Consider the following 20667-nt stretch of genomic DNA (forward strand, 5'->3'; position numbering starts at 1 on the left):
GGTAAAATAATGTCACCTCAAAAGACATAAAACTATAATGCGTAAGAAGAAGATCACAACTAACTTTATTACATTGACTGATATTAATTAAACCAATTATTCATTGATACGGGTTATCAGCAGTAAACTTAGGCTCCCACAACCCCTTACTCTCCTTAACCTGCAACTGCAATCCCTTAAGAATACCATATACCGTCCGAAGAGTAGGCATAGAAACACCCTTGGCTTCCCCCTCGCGCAAAGGCTCACCAACAATATTCTCAACCTCAAACAAATTCCCCTTCTCAATATCCTGACACATAGAAGGCTTGAAAGCCGTATCAACAGGATCACCCCGAATAACGCTTTCAATTAGCTCATCCGGGAAATCCGTGATACCATCCGCACGCGCAGCAGCAAGAATCTCCTTCATGATAGGACGGATAAGGTCATCGATGACATGAGCGCTCATTCTCATACGTGGTGTATCCATACGCAAGATTGTAGAAACGGGATTGTAGGAGCCGTTGTAAAGCAGCTTTCGCCAGCGACAGCAACGCACGTCCGCGTCGTAGATTAGATCGAGCTTGCCGTGTGGGTTGTAGATATCGATGTAGCGCTTTGCTGCATCCTCGGCAACTTGGGCTGGGACTCCGGGACTGGAGAAGGGGCCGATTTTCTGATCGTCTGGGTCATCGTGCAGGATGTCGCAGTGTGAGCGTGTGGTTGCGCCCACGAAGGAGACGCTGCTGATCAGTGGGTTTGTTGGGAAGCGGGGGATTATGGGCTTCTCGATGTTGATTCCGTTCTGGGAGAGAACGATCACGGTTTTGCCGGGTGTTACGGCGGGAGCGATTATGTCTGCGACTGTTGGGGAGACGTCTGGGATGTTCTTTGTCGTTACGAGGATGAAATCAAATGGTGGGAGATTTTCCTTTACGACATCCGGGACGGCTTTACAGACTTTGATGATACGTTAGAATCCCTGTATATTGATTTTTTTTCGCGATAGATGGGAGAACGCACTATTGGTAGGTCTGAATTTGATGCCATTGCCGTATTGTACAGAATCAATGTTCACGCCGTTGGCCTTCACGGCTTCATAGTTGGATCGCATAACAGCCGTCACCTCAGCTTTACCACCTTGTTCCAGCGCATAAGCTGACATGGTGCCGACACCGCCGGTCCCGACAATTAGAACTCGTGCCTTTTGCTCGGACATTTTTGCGATACTGATAGGACGGTAATAGCGAGGAGCGATAAAGAATGGGCTCGTTCCAGCTAAGGAAGTCGGTCGTTTGAGGGGCTTAAAACAAAGTATGAAGCTCATTGAGATATGTAATATGAGATACGAAGATAAGAGCTCCAACTTCACAAGTAAGCTCTAGACCTATTAGTACTGAATAGGAAGATCATCGCGAAGGGAAAAAAAAGATGGAGTCCCCCCCCCACACGCAGGATCCACTGTTGCTGGAACGGGCATCTCACGGCGGAACTAGACTGTCATGTCGATCGGTAGCATTAATTATAGCATTAAGTAAGTGCTGCTGGTAGGTGTTATCTCTGAATAATATAGAGATAATTATCTTATGGTAACTAAGACCGTGAGGAACAATGGGCGTGTTTTCCATCCGCACTCCTGTATCAGAGTGCATAGTGACCACTGGGGACTTTGGACCCATTGGATTTTATTGCTAGTGGAAAATTGGCCATCTACTAATGCTCTGACTTACCCTAAGCACCTCTCTGGTCAAAGATAAATCACCTCGAACAAGGAGAAATGGGCGGTGAATCCTAAAGCCCTTGTGGGCGCCATGGACTGCGATATGCTTGAGGTCCCTTACTTGATGTCTAGTGAGAAATTAACAAGAGTAACGGCGAAAATAATAAATCTAATTTTATAATATAAACAACTTTGCTATGTACAGCTCAAATCCAGCAAGGATTATGACGAATAATGCATCTATAGACGTGAAACGATACCAGCATTGAGCGTCTTCACAACCTCAGCGGCAGCCCGCTCTCCGCTACGAATAGCACCTTCCATATAACCCTTCCACTCACCGGCAGTCTCAGTGCCAGCAAAGTGCAAGTTGCCAGTGCTCTCGCGCAGCGCATCAGGACCCAGAGTATCAAGGACACCAGGCGTAAGAGCTGTGCATGGGCAGCCCCAGCCAGCCCACTCATCATTAATCCATTCGTATGCTGTCAGTTGAATGAATTCCTTGTCGATGTTCGCAACTCCGAAAAGCTTTCCAAGTTGTTGCAGCAAACTCTCCTCTCGCTCCTTTTGCGATAGCGCGGACCAAGCTCGCCCAGGATCGCCCGACATGAAGCAAGTGAGCACGTACTTCTTATCTTCGGGACTGCAGCTGTCTCGGACAACACTAGCAGGACCAGTAAAAGACTGAGCAAGACCACAGAAGCCAGCCTTAACCCAGAACGGAGAGCGGAACTCCATCATCGCCTTAGTATAGTATCCGTAGGTAGTGGATTCAATCCATGCCTGCTTCGCAGGAGGGAGCTTAGGGTGGAATGAGATGGTCTTCATGGCAGGGGTAGGAACAGTGATGATGACCTTGCGGGCGCCGTAAACCACCCCTCCGGCTTGAACCTTCACGGACTTGTCGGCGTTCTGGATAACTGAGTGCACGGGACTAGAGAGTCGAACAGTGTTCTCCGGGAGAGATGATGCCAATCCTAGGGAGAAATGCTGAGTACCCTGTCGGATGCGGAGGTATTGGCCACCATCTTTGCGATCAGATCGCATCTGCAACAAACCACCTCCGGACTTGCAATAGTTCAGGAAGTAGAGAGCGGAAATATCCTTCGGATCTTGACCAAGCATTGCGCGGGTCCAGACCATTCCTGTGGCAATAGCCACCTCGCTCGCCCCACGAGATCGCAAGTAGGCTTCGAATGTAATGGAATCCAAGCTAGTGTCTTGAGGTCTCCAGGTGTCGAGAGCTTGGCATTCCGCCTCGCACATATCGCGGATTTCTGCCAAGTGGGCTTGGGTAGCTTTATCGAACTGAGAGGAACCAAAGTGTTAGCTTCGATCATCCCCATATTATCTGTTTATAGTAGATATCTTACGCTGGGTAGATCTCCATAGACGAATGGAGTGCAGTTTCCATTGAAGTCCTGCAGAACAGCATTTCCCTGCGTGTTCTGCTCAATGACTTCAGCACCGTAGCGCTTGGCCAGAGCATACACCTTGCTCTGGTTAGTATCGTTGATCCACCCCGCACCCAAATCAATTACACCACCACCATTGAGGGCGGAGCTCCAAGTCTTGCCGCCGACACGATCGCGAGCTTCAAGGACGACACAAGACAAACCCGCGCGCAGGACATCGTGTGCAGCTGAAAGACCCGCAAGACCAGCGCCGATGATGACAACGTCAGTATTCTCGTTGGTGGCAGGGAGCACCGGAGGAAGGGTTGGCTCTGGGAGGGCAATGATAGCATCGATCTCGAATAGCCATGACGCGACAGCAAGCTTGGGAACGGGGACCAGGGTGATGGCTGGTCGGTGGCCCGCGAGGAATCGTTGGATGTGTCGGGTGTGCTTGCGATTGTCGGCATCGTAGTCGACGATGAAGAGCTGTAGCTTGACGATGTTCTCAATTGAAGATCCAGCGGCGATTATGATCTTGCGCAGGTTCAGCAGAGCCAGGTGAATCTGGGACTCGTAGTCAGCTGGCACGATGCCATCCTTTGTGCTTCCAGGTTGTCCAGCGACATGGATGAGCTTGCCAGCTGGTGCGACCGTCGCTGGTGCGTAGTACGCACTGGCGGTGTTGGATAGGTCGACGGTGTCTACGGTCTTGGGCATTTCGGGAGATGTATATTGGGGTAATGGCAGAGGAAAAGTGACCAAGTGCAATTGTCTGGTTATATACGAGAGAGATAACGAGGGTGATAGGCTCATGCATCGTCTTTGGCCATCACCGCTCATTCATGTCAATCTTCATGCACATTATCGGTCTGAGCTAACATGCCATCATCAGACCTGAAAGGGAAAGAGATCCCGGACAAAGAGGGGCTCCAATAATAACACCGCATCCTACTGCTCAAACGAGTGACGATGGGGGATTTTCTCTGTGGCCTTCCCCAGTTGCGCACGCCTAATTTGTCCCTTTTCGGCTGCCGTACGCGGTGACTTGCCCCTACGGAAAATGCACTTCGGAATGAACACCGAACTTCAACAATTTCAATGTCAACATTGCGGGGGTCAATATATGGGGATATTATTAAAGAGTCATTAGATGCTCCATTTTGATTATTTACGATATTCTGAAATTAAAACCTGACTCCAACTTCACAATGGCCACAAACATTCAATTGAAGGACCCGTCCTTGCTGATCGGTCAAAACTACATTGACGGGAAATGGGTCGAAGCAGAGTCTGGAAAGCGATTCAATGTAACAGGTGAATTCTACCAATGACTTTTCGTTGTGATTCAATACTAAACTATGTCGTACCACAGACCCTGCGAGCGGCAAACTGATCGGATCTTGCCCAGAGTCAGACACCAGAGATGCACAAAGAGCAATTGACTCGGCGGCAGCAGCACTCCCATCCTGGCGCTCTCGAGCTGGTAGAAACCGCAGTCGGATTTTGCGTCGATGGTACGAATTGGTCATGGAGAACCAGGAGGATCTGGCTACATTGATCACCTGGGAAAACGGCAAGGCTAAGCCAGATGCTACCGGCGAGGTCCTCTTTGCAGCCAGTTTCCTTGAATGGTTTGCAGAAGAGGCCGCGCGAATCTACGGTGATGTGATTCCACACACTCAGCCCAGTTTCCGGGTTTCGGTTCTAAAAGAACCCATTGGTGTCTGTGGTCTTATCACGCCGTGAGTGGTTGCATTCCCCTCTCAATGATTCTATTAGCTGACCTCTTACTCTTAAAAGATGGAACTTCCCCGCTGCTATGATCACTAGAAAACTTGGCCCTGCATTGGCAGCTGGCTGTACAGTTGTCGTCAAGACCGCAGGCGAAACACCCTTCACAGCCAACGCCTTGCTCAAGCTCGGCGAGCGGGCAGGAATTCCCGCAGGTGTTATCAACAGCGTCGCCGCATTGGAAAACACACCTGAGATTGGCCAGGCTTTGTGCTCCTCGAATACTGTGCGCAAGATCTCCTTCACTGGATCCACTCGGGTTGGAAAGCTGCTTATGCAACAATCGAGCAACTCTCTGAAGAAGCTTGGCCTAGAGCTTGGTGGTAATGCTCCTTTCATTGTCTTTGAAGATGCGGATCTCGGTCTGGCCGTGGAAGCGGCGATCGGCAGCAAATTCAAGTCCTCTGGACAGACATGCGTGTGCTCTAACCGGATATTTGTGCAAGAGAGCATTTATCCCGAGTTCATCAGGCGGCTCAAGAGCGCTGTTAGCCGATTCCAAGTTGGTAATGGGTTTGATAAGACTACTACACACGGTCCTTTGGTCACCTCTGCGGCAGTGGAGAGAGTTGCCGGTCTTGTGGATGATGCTGTGAAGCGTGGCGCCAAGGTGGAAATTGGTGGAAAGAGGAGGACTGACCTAGGTATGTCATACTGGATTGCTTCGTACATACACATTCACTGACGGTATATTTGTGTTTAGGTCCGAACTTCTTCGAGCCTACCATCCTCACTAATGTGAGTGCCGATATGACTGTGGTTAATGAAGAAATCTTCGGCCCGGTAGCCCCCATTTTCTCCTTCAGGACGGAAGATGAAGTTGTAGCCACCTCCAACGCGTGTGATGTCGGATTGGCATCATATATCTTTACCCAGGATGTCACGCGCGCTAACCGTGTTTCGGAACTCTTGCAATTCGGCATGGTGGCGATCAACACAGGTGTCATTTCTGATGCTGCCAGTCCGTAAGTTTCCTCTCGCATATTCCCCTTTAACAATTTTGTTTTGTTGGAGACTTGGTTTTTGGTAAATTCTGACAATCGAATAGATTCGGTGGAATTAAACACTCAGGAATGGGCCGTGAAGGAAGCAAGTATGGTATTGATGACTATCTCCAGACGAAGACTGTTGTTACTGGAAACGTGAATGTTGTACACAAAGCCTCTCTGTAGACTCTATCTATCTACAACTGAGGGGAATATATATTTTAGCGCAGGGAAAATAAAATCACTATTGAATATCATCCTTTCAAAAATAGAGGCAATGATCGCTTTGATAAGAATTATGGAAAATGTCGCCCAAGAAGTAATATATTTACGAATCCCTTCATCGGATATATGAGGGATAGAACTGTTTGAGAAAGAAGTCACGTATGCCAGCTATATAAGCAAGATACATTAGTACTAACTAGTTATTTACATGGAATCCTAGAGTCTTAGTGTACGCCTACATACTCTGCTATAGTCAAACCCCAAAATTATACAGCTTTTGGAAGAAAAAGAAAAGTGACAATAGACAAGCTGGCTTGTGGCCAAATTGCAATTTTTTTTTTGGTTGCCCAGATAGCGATGTCAATGCTTGCACCACCGAGTCCCCAATCAAACCTTCCACGAAACACAACTTTAAGCCAGTTTTTCTCACTGGGGTCTGTGCGTGGGCTAGTGGGAACTGTCAATATTTGCGGCAAGAATCTGGGGATTTCAAACTTTGTTGAGCAATTGGTTTCTGCTGTTCGCCGATTGGCCACGCTGTGAGGTTCCTATTTGAGTACCCCACAAGGACTCTGATAAGGCGGACGTCTGGGATTTTAAATAAAAACAGCAATAGCAATATATCATCGTGATCATCTTAGCATCTTAGCGCTCGCCGAACGGGGTCCACTATGCGATATGAGATATGGAGCTGTTGTAATAGAAATGCTTGATCGGAGATATCAAAGGTCTGGATTTGATGAACTCCTCGTATATCGTTAAGGTATAGCCAAGTGATATTCAATATAGTTTGATTCGGCGTCCCCTTCCACTTCGAATTATAGTACGACCGTTGAAATTAGTATGCAGAAAGTTGAGTCTTCATCAATAACTAGAAACAATGAGTTCGCATGAGATATAAATTTGTTGATTCTTTAAAAAATAACCGAACAAAGTCTTCACCATTATGTCTTCCTCAAAAGTTGCTGTGTTGAGTCAAAATGCTCCGGCTCCTAGCCCTCTAATGTCCCAAGGCATCATTTGCAATGGGATGATTTACTGTTCTGGAAGTCTCGGTCTTGACCCGAAGACAGGAAAGTTTGTCAGTGGCGACGCCGCTGACCGAACAGTGAGTCAAGTGACGAGAATTGTATTGTCCGTGAGCTATCTAACTCTTCAAACTAGGTTCAAGCCCTTCAAAACCTCGAGCAGGTCCTTATTGCTGGTGGCAGTGACCTGAGTAAGGTTGTCAAAGTTACCATTTTCATTTCCAGCATGGATCACTATCCAAAGGTGAATGAGGGATATGCGAAGGTGTTCACTCATGACGTGAAGCCGGTAAGTTTCGACCCAGATACGGCTGGAGCATAGACCATTCAGCGCTGACCGCTGATTCCATGGATAGTGTCGCACATGTGTTGGAGTTGCTAGCCTTCCTTTGGATGCTGAGGTCGAGATTGAGGTCATTGCGTCGCTCTAGTTGGATAGCCTGCACGCGGGTTGTTGACCACATTTTAGGTGCTGTCAACCTTGAAAGCTTGAGAGATCTTTATATACATAATGAGACATGTCCTTCAATTGCGTATTTCTAGTATAATGAAATCAGTGAAACCTACTGTTCGAGCATATGAGTCTTCGTAGGTAACATCGTGATACCTATCCATGAGACAAGGTTTATTGATCGCAGTTCCATATTTCCATACCTACGTTGTAATTCAATGGACCTTGGAAGATACCTTGGCTTACTTACCTCTATAGCGCGAACTCATGCGAGTCCCCCGCCAGTCCCATGCCGCGGGTATCCGGAAGGGCGTTCGTATTTGAGACAAAACATAGATATAGATCCTTGAAGATGACATACGAGGTGATTCTATCTTACAGATTACGGTATAAGGCAGGCCATAGCGAAAGATAGGCATACGATAATTGGCCAACCTATTACCCCATCCAGAACTCTCCTGCTCCTATCTCTACCGTTGATATGTCTAAATATCTGGGGTAGTGGGGCCTTAGCGGATAAGTAGGGCTTCGCTCCAGGACGCTTCTTATCTCGCCTATACTTTCCTCCCGAATTCCAATTTTAATCTTGACCTTATTGGTCAATGGTTATCAACGACACCCGCAGGTTCAGCCAATGTATCCCCGGAGTTGACTAGTTTATTATTGATATAAAGGCCCAGAACTACACATATACTATGTCCCCATCATAACGCTCTTAGCCATTTGGTATTGGGATATTATTTTACTTTCATCATGGCTGAAAAACAGAACAAAATCTCAGATGACATTGAGGCATCAGGACCCATCACTTATGTGCCTTCACAGACCGGCGAGATTCTCAAGGAAGAAAACATCACTCATGACCCTGTCTTTGGAGAGGTCACTGAAGATGGACCTAACTATCGCAATGTAACTTGCTCTCCAGGTCCCGTATTGTGAGTCATACTAACAAGAATAGGTTGGATGGCTGGGAACTGTCGCTTTGATGATGAAGACCCAGATTGGGTTGGGTGTCCTTTCCATTCCTTCTGTCTTCGATACATTAGGGATGGTCCCAGGTGTCATTCTGCTCTGCATTGTTGCGGGAATTGCCACTTGGACGAGCTATATGGTCGGAGTCTTCAAAATCAGACATCGCGAGGTTTACGGCATTGATGAGGCTGGTGGCTTGATGTTTGGCAGAATTGGCCGAGAGATCTTTGGTATTGGATTTTCCCTCTGTAAGTGATGATCCTTCGGCTTCTCGGTATCTGAATATTTGAAGCTGATATTTGTGCAAAGACTGGATTTTTGTTGCAGGATCGGGCATACTTGGCATTTCAATCAGTTTGAATGCCATCTCAAACCATGGAACATGTACTGCTGCTTTCGTTGCTGTTGCCGCTGTCATTGGATTCTCACTCGCCAGCATTCGAACCCTGGGCAAGATCACTTGGATAGCCTGGGTTGGATTGATTTGTATTCTCAGTGCCGGTCAGTCACTCTACATTCCTCCTCCGGTTTCTATATCTAACGGTACTACTTTATAGTTCTGATTGTCACTGTCAGCGTTGGAATCCAAGACCGACCATCATCTGCCCCTCAAGAGGGCCCCTGGTCTTCCGACTTTAAGATAACCAACTCACCAACCTTCGCGCAAGGTGTTGCAGCAGTCTCATCCCTGATATTTGCATGCTCTGCCACGCCCGCCTACTTTTCCATCGCCGCCGAAATGCGTGACCCGCGGCTGTTCACCCGATCCCTCGTTGTTAGCCAACTTGGATCGACTATTATATATCTCGTGATCGGCATCGTTGTATACTATTACTGCGGGTCTGATGTTGCTTCGCCTGCCCTCGGCTCCGCCGGTCCCCTCATCAAGAGAATCTCTTACGGAATCGCCTTACCTGGCCTTATTGCCTCCACTACTATTGTTTTACATGTAAGTGGCCGCTATTCCCCACAGGCTGTCTTCAAAACTAATATATTCCAGCTTCCGAGCAAATATGTCTTTGTTCGCATCTTGCGAGGCTCGGATCATCTGACTTCGAACACTTTGACCCACTGGGTCATCTGGCTCAGCTGCACATTTGCTTCTACAATGGTGGCATACCTCATTGCCAGTGGTATTCCATTCTTCAACAGTCTAGTCTCCCTGATCGGGGCGTGTCTAGGTGCTTCACTCGCTTACCAACCAACTGGCTGCATGTGGTTCTACGATAACTGGGGATCTACTGACCGGACTTGGAGATGGAAGTTCATGGCATGCTGGAGTATGTTTATTATTGTGATTGGAACATTCATGACGATCGCAGGTACTTATGGCTCTATCGTCAGTATAATTGACTCACTCAAAGCTGGTGGCTCGAAACCTTGGACTTGCGCGGACAATTCCAACTCTTGAAAGATATGCCTCGATAATTCATATGAACTTCATTTCTTGCCATGTCTTCTGTACGTAAAGTCTCTCATAGTTGGAATAGCTTAATTGAAAGAATATACATGTACATATTCCAGAAATATTCGAGTTCGAGGGTAAAGTAAAGACGATTTCCCTGGTGTACCAAATACACCGCGAATCTTTTTTTAATAAGTTGCTCCCAAAGGCTGCTTAGGAGTAGAACGATCCAGAATCAAGACACATATTTCATGTAAGATTACTTCATAATCCAAGATTGCATCGTGGTGCTCACTATTCCACTATCATAAATGAAACCTTAACTTGAATGCATCATCCCCACACTGACTTCCTCTTAGCTCTAGAGTAGAACTAATTTCAGTATCGATTCCACCAACTCAAAGCGATGGGTTGGCATTCTCTACAAGCTGGGCAAAGTACGCCTGCAAAGTCATTAGCATTGTATAAATACTCCCCATCAACTAGGGCACTCTTACCTGGAACCAAGTCCCAGCCTCAGGGGCAGGCTGAAGAGCATCACTATATCCACAGTGGGCATCATAGCGAGTCGCGCTGGAATCTGAAGTGCCATCACTCTCGCCACCGGGCTTCACCCAGACGAAGGCATCGGCCAAGGCATCGCCTGTGTCAGTGGTAGGTCGAACGCCGAAACCGGTTCCTTTGACATTGCACCAATCGCCCCATGCATTTTGGGATGTTGGCTGAACTCCATTGCGGCCTGGAAAAATGCAATTAGATTTTTTGGACTTCACTGAAGGGGAGTCGATATGGTGTTGTTTTAAAATGGTCTTACGTACCAGTGTCAGTGATGAAGTGAGCATCCCAACCTGCACTCTTAAGCAAGGGAGCAAGGGCGTGGATGTATTTCTTCTCATCGCAGTTGGCATCTCCCGAGGTGTATGATGGACAAGTAGTGAGAGACCAGCCGTTGTAATTGGCAACGTTGGTAGCAAGTCCGCGCAGAGACGCGGGTTTATTGGCAGTGTTGTAGACCTTCGCGTAGAGCTCAGCTGCCGGGCTCAGATTGGCGGGCCAGCCAAGCCATCCCGCATGTCCTATTTCAATAGTTAGCATCTCCAAATTAGCCTGGATTGCGTTCCTATGATGCCGCCATGTAAGGTGAGAGGATGCAGTAGATGACCAGAAAGAAGCAAGTACAAGATGCTGTTGGGGATCTTCCAGCGCACATTCTCTTTGTTTCCGGGTGATTGCCGCCTTCAAGGATTCAATAAAGATGCTTACCGGCGTCAAGATACATAGCAACATTAGCCAAATTCAACTGAGTAATGGCGTAGTCAGTGCACTCCAAGTAAGCATCATGTGCGCCAGCACACTTCGACACGGCCATGTTGGTAACCAAATTCGCCAGACTATCAGGTTCTAGAGACAACATTAGCAACGGGTACTCCATAGCTTTGCACGCTACATCGATAACTCATCAAAGTTTACTCACCAACAACAAGAATAGTCTGAACATCAGAGTATTCAACTAGCACCTCACGGATAGCATCAATATACGCCTTGTAATTTGCAACGCCGCCGTTGGCAATAGAATACTCCCCGTTACTTGCCAAAGCCGCACAATCACGATCGGGCAGATCATAAACGACGAATTGGCCGGCAATTGGCGGGCTAGCACCGGCTTTGTTTTGAGCTCTGATGTCGGCTAAGAACTCGCCCATCTTAGGAACCTTGTCTGCTGTATCCCTAAAAAGGCGATCTTAGTATTGTTCTCAGGGTTTATTGGACACTCCAAGTAGATGAACCTACAGCCAATAAAAGGATGGAACTTCGGCGGCTGCACTGGCGGCGGCTTTAGCAGCTCCTGTCATGGATGGCAAGGCCGACGCTGAGACTTCGGATGCATAGAATGGATTGACGTAAAGCTGGTATCCTGCGAAGGGATTTGTCGAAGCTGCAGCGGTGACAGTTGCGCTGGCTGAACTTGCGATTGCAGCTGCCGCCGCGGAAGAAGCCAGTAGAGGCATGAATGGAATTAGAGATCGCATATTGGCGGGCCTGAGTTAGTGTATTTGACTGTTGCTGGTTTCTGTGTGATGCTGTTTAACAAGTCTGCAGGAACCGGATCTCTTTATATACCTTAGTGCGATGAATAATTGTAGGTCTTGCGGAGATTGAAGCCGGAAACCCGAAGACAATGTCACCCCAGATCGAGCTATTGGGGTATGAGATTCAAAAGATCTCCATTCAACTGATCATTTCAAAACATTGCCAAGACACATATACCACAGAGAATAGAACGCTCTCCCCTTGATGTGGCTAAATCTGGGTAAATATGATCTTGTCCGGGGTATATTCAACACAACACAGATGGAAACAAAGTCATATGCAGCCTTCAAACCACTATAAACTGCCTAGATAGTCAAGGGGAGGCGTTGTCATGTAATATCAAACCCCTGGCATCAGCACGGAAATGATCCCCCGTCCCCAAATAGGACACACATCGTCGATCTGCCCCAAACTCGGCGCGGGAGTATCATATTAGGCTCGCTCCACGTTGCGGTTAAGCTATTCGTCTCCATTTTAATGCTACCATAGTACGTGAAGGCCCTTGGCTATTACAAATCGAAGTAAACGTATATCGAAAAAAGATTTGATTTAGCCTGGTACATGAAGGAAAGAATTGAAGAATCCGTTGCAATGAATTGGATATCTCTCTACACAACTGACAAATTTAAATACTGCATATACGACGAAATCTCCGAAGGAAGTTGCTAAAAAAACGCCATTTGCTTTCGACAAGCCGCATTATGCATACCCCCCGGACCCCGCACCGTGGCATATTCTTCAGCCGGATTAGGTTTTATATGAAACGAGTATATATCACGTGGAGGAAATTAAGGGTGTGCTAGCAGAAACTTGTGCCGTACAATCCTTCGGTCCGGGGTGATCGAAGAGGCTCGATCGACTTCTCCAAGCTGAAATGACATGAATGTCTATTTCTAGGGCTAATTCGGTTAAGCGCCTTCATAAAGGGTATCTGACACGCTGTATTGCACCGGATATACTATGTCGACAGGGACATTACTTTGTTTGGAATAAGCAGCTTTCAATATGACTTCATTCAATTGAGAAATTGTAACACAAAAAGAAGTGTTAAAGAGTGGAGTGGTATCTGTATCATCATCACGTATGTAGGAGTCCCGGTCTTAGCCTGGGAGATGCGCCAAAGCAAAAAATAATAAAAAATAAAAAAAAAGATAAGGGGAAAGGAAATATCAAAGGAGTGGTGGCAAAAATAGAAAAAGAAGAAAAGCAGAACCCAACCTAAGCGTCTGTTCCTCAACGCTTAGCTTGATCGCACTCAGCCAAGAACTTGTAAATTCCTTCGACACCATCATATGCGGAGTTACTCTCAGGTTGACCAGAGCTGGAGATTTCCGGGAAGAAAGGTTGATCTCCAAGCTCACTGATGTTAATACTAGAGTAGCTCTTGGTGGAAGATTTCCATGGATTGGCACCAAATAACTCACTGTCCTCAAAACTGATCGCATTGCCAGAATCCCGAGAGCGACCTGGCGATGACGGCGTGCAGCTTTCCGGTGTCATCATCCCTTGCCAATCAACATCCGCTGGATACTGTGCGTGTAACTTTGGAGCTTTTGTGAAGTAATAATCAGTGTCGGAGGAAGTGGCAATGCTGGGTGCGAAAGGGAACAAAAGAGCTAGATCAGCACCATTGCGGATATCAAAGTCTTCATCCTGCTCAACTCGGCCTCGCTGAATTCCGGCCTCACAACACAGTTGCTCTACGGTTTCTGCGTCACAGCCTGGGAAGCGCACCCGTATCGTTGATCGGTCATGAAGGGAGATCGGAAGATCACCAAGTGACGAGAGACGCTTGAGGTCATTCATGACGGCAGAAAAATCCTTCAAGGCGCGAGCAAAATCGGCAGAAAGCAGATCCATGAGACCCTCGGAGTTCAGAGAGTCACACGAGGCAGAGCGCTCCTGCTTGCCGACACCACCAACTGCACTGAGTGCAGTGATGGTTGGGGAAACTTGGAAGTCAATGTATGAGCCAGGTGCGTTGTGCATGTTGGCATTCATTTTGCGCTCCGCCTGGTCCTGCAGCGTGCTGACTGACTTATAGCGCTTCTCTCCAGTGCGGGGATCGATGCCGTCGAAGCGGACTTTCTGCCCAGATAGGAAGAAAGCACGCACACCCTGCGACACATTCTGAATAACTTGTGCCGGTGCGGCAGGACCATGTGAAAAGTATCTAGCTCCACCAAAACGGCCAGCTCCAACAGCGTATCCTCCTGCAGTCCGACCGAGGGTACCGCCGGTCAGATTGGGACGGAGGGTAGAAGCGAAAGGTGCACGGCTGCTGAGTCGACTGATGTTAGACACAATGCGAGAGGTGGTACGTGCAGTGGTATCAGCTCCTAGTCCGGATCTAATCGCAGAGGCGAAAGTACCGGCTGCACGGGTCGAGAAGTGGCGACTGCGGGCTTGACGGATGGCCGCGGCACGGCTGATTGGCTGGCGAGCATTGATTCGGGCATAGGCAGGTTGGTATCGCACTGAATGATACTCTGTAGGCTCTGGTAATTTGGAGCGTATAGCCTTGGAAGCCTTTGCGTAGGCAAACCTAGGAGAATGTTAGTCAATGGCTTCATTGGAACTAGATATGGCGACAGAAAAGGGGAGACATACCTTGCTGCTCTCCAAATTTTGGGGAGTAGCAGGTGGCCTGCTGAAGGCGCCATGATGATGTTTCAGAGATGAATAGTTCACCGAAGATGGTGGAGATGCTGAGAAGAGAGAAAGGATGCCTGATGACGCTGGGGTCCACGGGTATACACCCTTATCTCTCCGCCTCAGACCCGAGGCTCCGCAGTGGCTGTGTGACGCCACCCTCGTGATCAAAAAGTATCTGTTTTTCTTGTTTGCTTTGTATGTTTTGTTTGATTCTATGATGACATCGGAATGGATTCAGAAACCCGTTGTTTTACCAACCAATATTGAGGTTTAGAAATGCAAGCTTCTTTACTTTATATATAGAAGTTATTGTTGTGGCAAAATCATTCTTTTGGTATCTAAGGCCTAGTACTCATAAAACATTCATCATTTTCGACATATTTACTCGTCATCGCCGAAGAACACCTTAATGGGGAGCCAAGCATCACCGCAGACCTTGAAGCGGTCCTTGAGGTTGTCAAGCTGGCTGACCTCATCGGCAGTCAAGTCCCAGCCGTTGATATCAAAGTTGCCCTCAATGCGGGACTTGCTGACGGACTTGGGAATGACACTCCAGCCCTTCTGGATACCCCAAACGAGGAGCACCTGCTGAGGAGTCTTACCCTTCTTCTCCGCAATCTGCAGGAGAGTGGGGTCCTTGTACAAGGGGGAGTTTGTGGAACCCAGGCAGGAGTAACCGGTGGAGTGGATGCCCTTGGATGTGTTGTAGGCGACCAGCTTGGGGGAGGGGTTGTTGGGGTGCAGCTCGATCTGGTTGACAGCGGGCACGATCTTGCAGCTAGGGTCATTCAGGAGCTTCTCGAGGTTCTTGATACCGAAGTTGGAGACACCGATGTTGCGGACCTTGCCAGTGGCAGGCAGCTTCTGCATTTCTTGCCTATGGTGGAGATAACGAGTCAGCAATAGTTCTGCTGAATTAGATGCGAAGTAACACCTACCAGGTCTTGATGAAGTCCCAGTCAGGCAGGTGCTTAGAGAGATCATTGGGGTCGGTGGAGCTAGGCCAGTGAACCAAGTAAAGGTCGACGTAATCGGTTCCGAGGTCCTTGAGAGAGGAATCGATTCCTTCAGTGACGCGCTTGTGCCAGGGGTTGTCCAGCTTGGTGGTGAGCCAGATCTGGTCGCGGGGCACACCAGAGTCCTTGATACCGGCACCAACCTCGGCCTCGTTGCCGTAAGCCAGAGCAGTGTCAATGTGACGGTAACCGGCGAGAAGGGCGTCTCTCACGGCAATGCGGACCTCATTGGGCTTGGATTGCCATGTTCCCAGACCGATGGCAGGGATCTTGTCACCGGTGTTAAGGGTGTAAGTCTTCCTATAGAGATAGATCGGTTAATGCGATGGTATCGAAGTATGTTGCATCACTAGGGACTTACTCAGTGTGCTGGTTCGACATTTTGATATATTTTAAGAGATGGAATAATGAACTAGAAGAGAAAAAAAAGCGGTTCAAGAGACAAGTGTCTTTATATAATGACCAGATTTAAAGTGGGCAGGTCCAAGAGCGATGATGTCGTGGGGGGAGAGGGGAGGGGGGCAGTGGGGGGTGGAAATTGGCCATTGTTGGACGCTCTCTTTTTTTTCCCCTTCACTTCAATTCCAACGGAGTACAACATCCTGTGTACGAGGACACAGTAATGAGGAATTTACCCGACAGGTCATGTCCAGTTCGGCGGTTCCATGATAAACATTTACATCGTCATACGTACTGGACCCCTTGTTCTGAGGGTATAACCAAAGTGGAACACTAAGAGACCCCCATTTTGGCTAAATAATCGTTTCCACTTATATTGGCTTCCTCCAATTGTCATCGACTCCTCACTTCTCCGGCTTGTCGATTTGTCTTACTCCGTACGTGAATTTCCCTTTCTAGAAACTTCGCAGTCTCTTTCATTCCAATATTATTATTCGCCTTTCGGTCCATTCCACTTCCCCCCCCACATCCCATCCCGGCCACCCGACGCCGGATAATTTCGCACTCCGACCATTATACCCGAGCTCTACATCCCGTGACCCCATAATCCTTTTACCCAGCCCCATCACTATGTCATCGGGTTTCGTTTCATCCGGAACAAACGAGCAGCCGATCGAACGGGATGATGAGTGGCTCAGAGTACAGCAAGAGCTGGAGGAGGAGCGGAGGCGCAAGGCCGAAATAGGCAAGCAGGAGGACGGCAAAAGTCTCTTTGAGGTGCTGGAGCGCAATAAAAGTGAGCCCGACTCAGTTGCCTGGCCCCGTCTGCAAAAACGGAGAAAATTGCGGACAATTCCTCCAGGGAATCTGGCTAACATGTTAGGGTGATTTTCCTCGGTTATTATCCAGTGGCCAAACAAGAAGCCTTTGAGGAGAAATCCCGTCTCAAAAACCAATTCCGATCCCTCGATGAAGACGAAGTCGACTTCCTAGATTCCATCCTCGAATCAACACGCGCCAAGGAGGCCGCGGTGAAGAGGGAGACCGCCGAACAACTGGAAGCCTTCCACCGACAGCGCGAGGAGGCACAGAAAGCACTACTCGAATCAACCTCGCCGGAGGTGGCACCGGTGAAAGGAGATCAATGGACTGCACTAGCTCGCAAGAGACGAAATGATAAACACAGGAACGCATTGATCTCAGGGAAGAAGCGCAAAGCTTCGGCCACCGATAACGCGGCCGGGAAGGACACAAACAATGGGAAAGACTCCCAGAACAAGGATGGAGCTGGTGGTTCAAGTACCAAAAAGCTGGACCAAGGGACTTCTAAGTCCGATAAAGCTGCACCCACTGCTCCTGCTACGCAGCCCAAGGTAGTGACAGATACAGAGAAAGGCCAACCAGAGGCAAAAGGCCTGACGAAACCACCCCTGGTTTCGCTTGGCCTGGCAGGATACAGCTCGGACTCGGAATGATGTGACAACATCCATCGATGATCCCGGGGGTCAGTTAGCACAAATACCTACGATAGGGCTGTATGATGTAGGTCAAATTAATGATTGAAGAAACAAATATATCTCCAAGTATGGTAAAGGCCGTAGCTTAGCTTCTCACCAGCATTCTAATGTTCTATTCGTTGACATACCCGAGTTATCTTTGCTGTCTTTTCTTCTCTAGTTTCCCATATCCCTACCCATGTGCTGGCATAGCGACTATAACCCACAAAGCAGAGCTGAAGTTTTAAAACTGATTTATGCAGAGAACGAAGTTCAAGCTCTTGTCGTGGTGGTTCCCAAAACTAGCGTGTGCTCCAATAATACCCAAGCCGAGGCTATTTATATATTTCACCAGGCAAATAAAATTCACGAACATTTCACCTAGTAGGTAAAAACTTTATTATTGTATCTCAACATCGAATCAACTATACTTTCCACATATGCAACACGAGCAATGCCCCCTAAAACTTCTCTCCTGTGCCCGCATTCTACTCAACATGCATCGCATTCTGCTTCACCTCCTGCTCCTCGACCTTCCGCTCGAGGTCATGAGTCATATAATCTTCCCTGCGAGTTCCAGGCACGATCCATGGGGCATTTGTGAACATTTGGTTCATTTCCTCGAGAGGCACGCGCTTTGTCTCCGGAAGCAAGAGCCAGAAGAAGAGCGCATTGGTGAAGTTACAGACGACAAATAGGAAGTAGTAGCGATACCCAATATTCGTCATTGCAATGGGTGTGACCTGGCCAATCATCGTGTTGAAAGCGAACGAAGTCATCGTGGCAATTGAAACACCCTTGGCACGTGTGCGAGTATCGAACACCTCAGCTGGGATAATCCAGGACAGCGGACCGCAGGTTGCCGAGAAGGAGAAATTGTACAGCCAAGTCATGATGATGAAGCCCCAATGGGCGCCGGTGTTGGTGCTTGATGGAGGGAATTGTGCTAGTAGCACAGTTGCAACGATGAATGTGACCATGTTGCCGAGATTACCGCTGATCAGAGTCCAGCGACGACCGAAACGATCGATGTACATCATGCACAGGAACTGTGCGACCAATGCGATGACGGAGTTGATTGCCTGGTACTTCAATGTGTCTTCGTTGGAGATACCGATTTGACCGTAGATCTGGGGTGAGTAGTATCTATTCGCGAAGTCATGTCAGCTGATTGACCTTGTATTGATAATTGATACTCCATGGCGATAGTAACGCATTGTGACACTTACTGGATGGCGGATACACCGGTCATCTGGCCCGAGGCTTGCAATGCACAGCAAAGGAACAGACGACGGAACGAAGGGCGATTGTTAAACAAGTCGGCATAAGACTTCGCCTCGTTCTCATGTTCGAATGAGATACTCTCCTGGATTTGAGCAAATTCGGCCTGGACCCAAGCATCGTTTTCGTCACCATGGGCATGCAGCTTGGCCAAGGTGCGCAATCCCTCTTCACTGCGGCCGTGGTCGATGAGCCAGCGAGGCGACTGGAAAAAAAGTTAGTCATTGGACTCGGTCCGATGGAAACCAGAACTTACTTCGGGGAAGAAAGTGATCAAAAGACCCAAGAACACAGCAGGAGCAACTTGCAGACCGAGAGGCAGTTGCCATTGGGCATTGTTATCCTCCGAAAAGCCGGTGTACGTTCCATAGCCAATCCATCCAGCACAGAGCGCTCCAATGCCCAACATGAATTGCTGCAAAGCCGTAACTCGACCACGGATGCTGGGGTGGCAGATCTCGGCTTGGTAGAGAGGAATCATCATAGTGAGGAAACCGACACTAAGAATCGAAAATGATGAGTGCTTTATTTGGGGATCTGGTTCTGGGAGACATCACATACCCTAATCCGGCCAGGAATCGTCCACTGTATAGATAGGCAATTGTTCTCGCGCCGGTTTGAAGACCACCCCCGAGAGTGAAAATGAGACAACCCAATGAGATGGTTCGCCGTCTACCTAAATAATCGCCACTAGGACCAGCAAAGCCGGCACCGACGCATGCGCCAGCCGTGAAGAGAGACACGATTAATCCCCTGTAACGTTGTTAGAGATCTCCATATTCCATGTCGTTTGCGAGACTAACGTTTGAGTATCATCTGCCTCAAACTTGGTTTTAAATGATTCACAGACAAGCACCTCGGCAATAACACCCAGATCGTCTGCGACTAGATTAGATTTCGTGTGTCAAAAATGGAGGTTGTAGACATACATCCATAAAGGAATGATCCAAGAGAGGCAAAGACGCCGACCAGGAACTATATTGAAACATGAGCTCAGTCTTATTAATGGGATTGTCCCTTCATACCTGGTACCATGCTGGTGAGAGACGCATGGTTGGAGAAGTGGATATTTGATAGGATAATATGGGGATGAAGATCTACCTCCACATGGCACACTTTCTCTGGGGAAACTTCTCTACATATACAGAGGACCCCAGCTACACATGAACCTTAAAGGGGCAATTCGCCATGACTCCGGAGAACCGTATACTCCATAGGGGAGTTAAGGCTTGAATTGCACTAACATCGCGTGGTGTAAACAGGGAAAATGCCGAACACCCACCTCCAATCGCTTCCGATAATTTTTATTCCGCTAGAAATGGTCCGTGATGACAAGTCCACGAAATATGCGGGGAGGAGTTGGCAAAGAAATGTGGCGCAAGATCTCATCTGTGATTGACGGAAGATCTCCCACATTTCCCACATCCCGGGGATGTCGTGAGGCTAGACTCCCGACTCATCGGCCTATTGGTCCATCTTTAATGTATAATATAACTAAGGGCTTTGCATCGTTTTTCCGGTAGCCACTCTACGCGCTACTAGGGCTAAAACAGGGGTCATCGTCCGGATGTCCCGACTCTTCCCCCGCAGGAGTTTTACCGCTTCAAGGTCCGAGATATCGGTTATTTACATAAATCACTTGTGATCAAAGTACGTTTCGTTTCTTTAATTGTCCTCCTTGGATCGCGCCTTCCAAACCTTAACAACGACACCTTTTACCGAACCTGAATCGTGGCTTTGGATCAGTTAAATCGCCTATTTAGCCAGAGCGA

General features: G+C 48.1%; 10 protein-coding genes across 10 annotated transcripts; 4 read left to right on the plus strand and 6 right to left on the minus strand.

The window, feature by feature from the left end:
- Positions 1–100: 100 nt before the first annotated feature.
- Positions 101–1201, minus strand: N7487_003136 (ketopantoate reductase family protein; the record flags this gene model as incomplete). The annotated part of the gene is made up of 2 exons (XM_056870883.1): positions 101–942; positions 1006–1201. The coding sequence occupies 2 exons, from the start codon at positions 1199–1201 to the stop codon at positions 101–103; spliced, it is 1038 nt and encodes a 345-aa protein (XP_056735667.1).
- A 741-nt stretch (positions 1202–1942) lies between these two features.
- Positions 1943–3816, minus strand: N7487_003137 (putative flavin-containing amine oxidase; the record flags this gene model as incomplete). Its single annotated transcript, XM_056870884.1, has 2 exons — positions 1943–3010; positions 3076–3816. 2 exons carry the CDS (start codon positions 3814–3816, stop codon positions 1943–1945), a joined length of 1809 nt encoding a protein of 602 aa, XP_056735668.1.
- Positions 3817–4307: 491 nt separating this feature from the next.
- Positions 4308–6062, plus strand: N7487_003138 (NAD-dependent succinate-semialdehyde dehydrogenase; the record flags this gene model as incomplete). The annotated part of the gene is made up of 5 exons (XM_056870885.1): positions 4308–4413; positions 4472–4841; positions 4900–5534; positions 5594–5855; positions 5939–6062. 5 exons carry the CDS (start codon positions 4308–4310, stop codon positions 6060–6062), a joined length of 1497 nt encoding a protein of 498 aa, XP_056735669.1.
- Positions 6063–7047: 985 nt separating this feature from the next.
- Positions 7048–7560, plus strand: N7487_003139 (uncharacterized protein; the record flags this gene model as incomplete). Its single annotated transcript, XM_056870886.1, has 3 exons — positions 7048–7209; positions 7266–7418; positions 7486–7560. 3 exons carry the CDS (start codon positions 7048–7050, stop codon positions 7558–7560), a joined length of 390 nt encoding a protein of 129 aa, XP_056735670.1.
- A 773-nt stretch (positions 7561–8333) lies between these two features.
- On the plus strand, positions 8334–9963 carry N7487_003140 (uncharacterized protein; the record flags this gene model as incomplete). The annotated part of the gene is made up of 5 exons (XM_056870887.1): positions 8334–8489; positions 8539–8800; positions 8862–9053; positions 9110–9501; positions 9553–9963. 5 exons carry the CDS (start codon positions 8334–8336, stop codon positions 9961–9963), a joined length of 1413 nt encoding a protein of 470 aa, XP_056735671.1.
- A 392-nt stretch (positions 9964–10355) lies between these two features.
- On the minus strand, positions 10356–11987 carry cbhC (putative cellobiohydrolase; the record flags this gene model as incomplete). The annotated part of the gene is made up of 6 exons (XM_056870888.1): positions 10356–10400; positions 10455–10696; positions 10776–11033; positions 11221–11358; positions 11432–11685; positions 11749–11987. The coding sequence occupies 6 exons, from the start codon at positions 11985–11987 to the stop codon at positions 10356–10358; spliced, it is 1176 nt and encodes a 391-aa protein (XP_056735672.1).
- Positions 11988–13281: 1294 nt separating this feature from the next.
- N7487_003142 (uncharacterized protein) lies at positions 13282–14711 on the minus strand (the record flags this gene model as incomplete). Its single annotated transcript, XM_056870889.1, has 2 exons — positions 13282–14593; positions 14659–14711. 2 exons carry the CDS (start codon positions 14709–14711, stop codon positions 13282–13284), a joined length of 1365 nt encoding a protein of 454 aa, XP_056735673.1.
- A 373-nt stretch (positions 14712–15084) lies between these two features.
- On the minus strand, positions 15085–16100 carry gcy1 (putative glycerol dehydrogenase Gcy1; the record flags this gene model as incomplete). Its single annotated transcript, XM_056870890.1, has 3 exons — positions 15085–15580; positions 15642–16019; positions 16081–16100. 3 exons carry the CDS (start codon positions 16098–16100, stop codon positions 15085–15087), a joined length of 894 nt encoding a protein of 297 aa, XP_056735674.1.
- Positions 16101–16748: 648 nt separating this feature from the next.
- N7487_003144 (PSME3-interacting protein) lies at positions 16749–17593 on the plus strand (the record flags this gene model as incomplete). Its single annotated transcript, XM_056870891.1, has 2 exons — positions 16749–16914; positions 17028–17593. 2 exons carry the CDS (start codon positions 16749–16751, stop codon positions 17591–17593), a joined length of 732 nt encoding a protein of 243 aa, XP_056735675.1.
- A 509-nt stretch (positions 17594–18102) lies between these two features.
- Positions 18103–19947, minus strand: N7487_003145 (sugar porter family MFS transporter; the record flags this gene model as incomplete). The annotated part of the gene is made up of 7 exons (XM_056870892.1): positions 18103–18760; positions 18844–19100; positions 19152–19395; positions 19457–19648; positions 19699–19774; positions 19825–19870; positions 19921–19947. 7 exons carry the CDS (start codon positions 19945–19947, stop codon positions 18103–18105), a joined length of 1500 nt encoding a protein of 499 aa, XP_056735676.1.
- Positions 19948–20667: the final 720 nt, after the last annotated feature.

This window comes from Penicillium crustosum, assembly GCF_028827405.1.
Source record: "Penicillium crustosum strain IBT 35664 chromosome Unknown utg000001l_segment0_segment0, whole genome shotgun sequence".
Lineage (NCBI taxonomy): Eukaryota > Fungi > Ascomycota > Eurotiomycetes > Eurotiales > Aspergillaceae > Penicillium > Penicillium crustosum.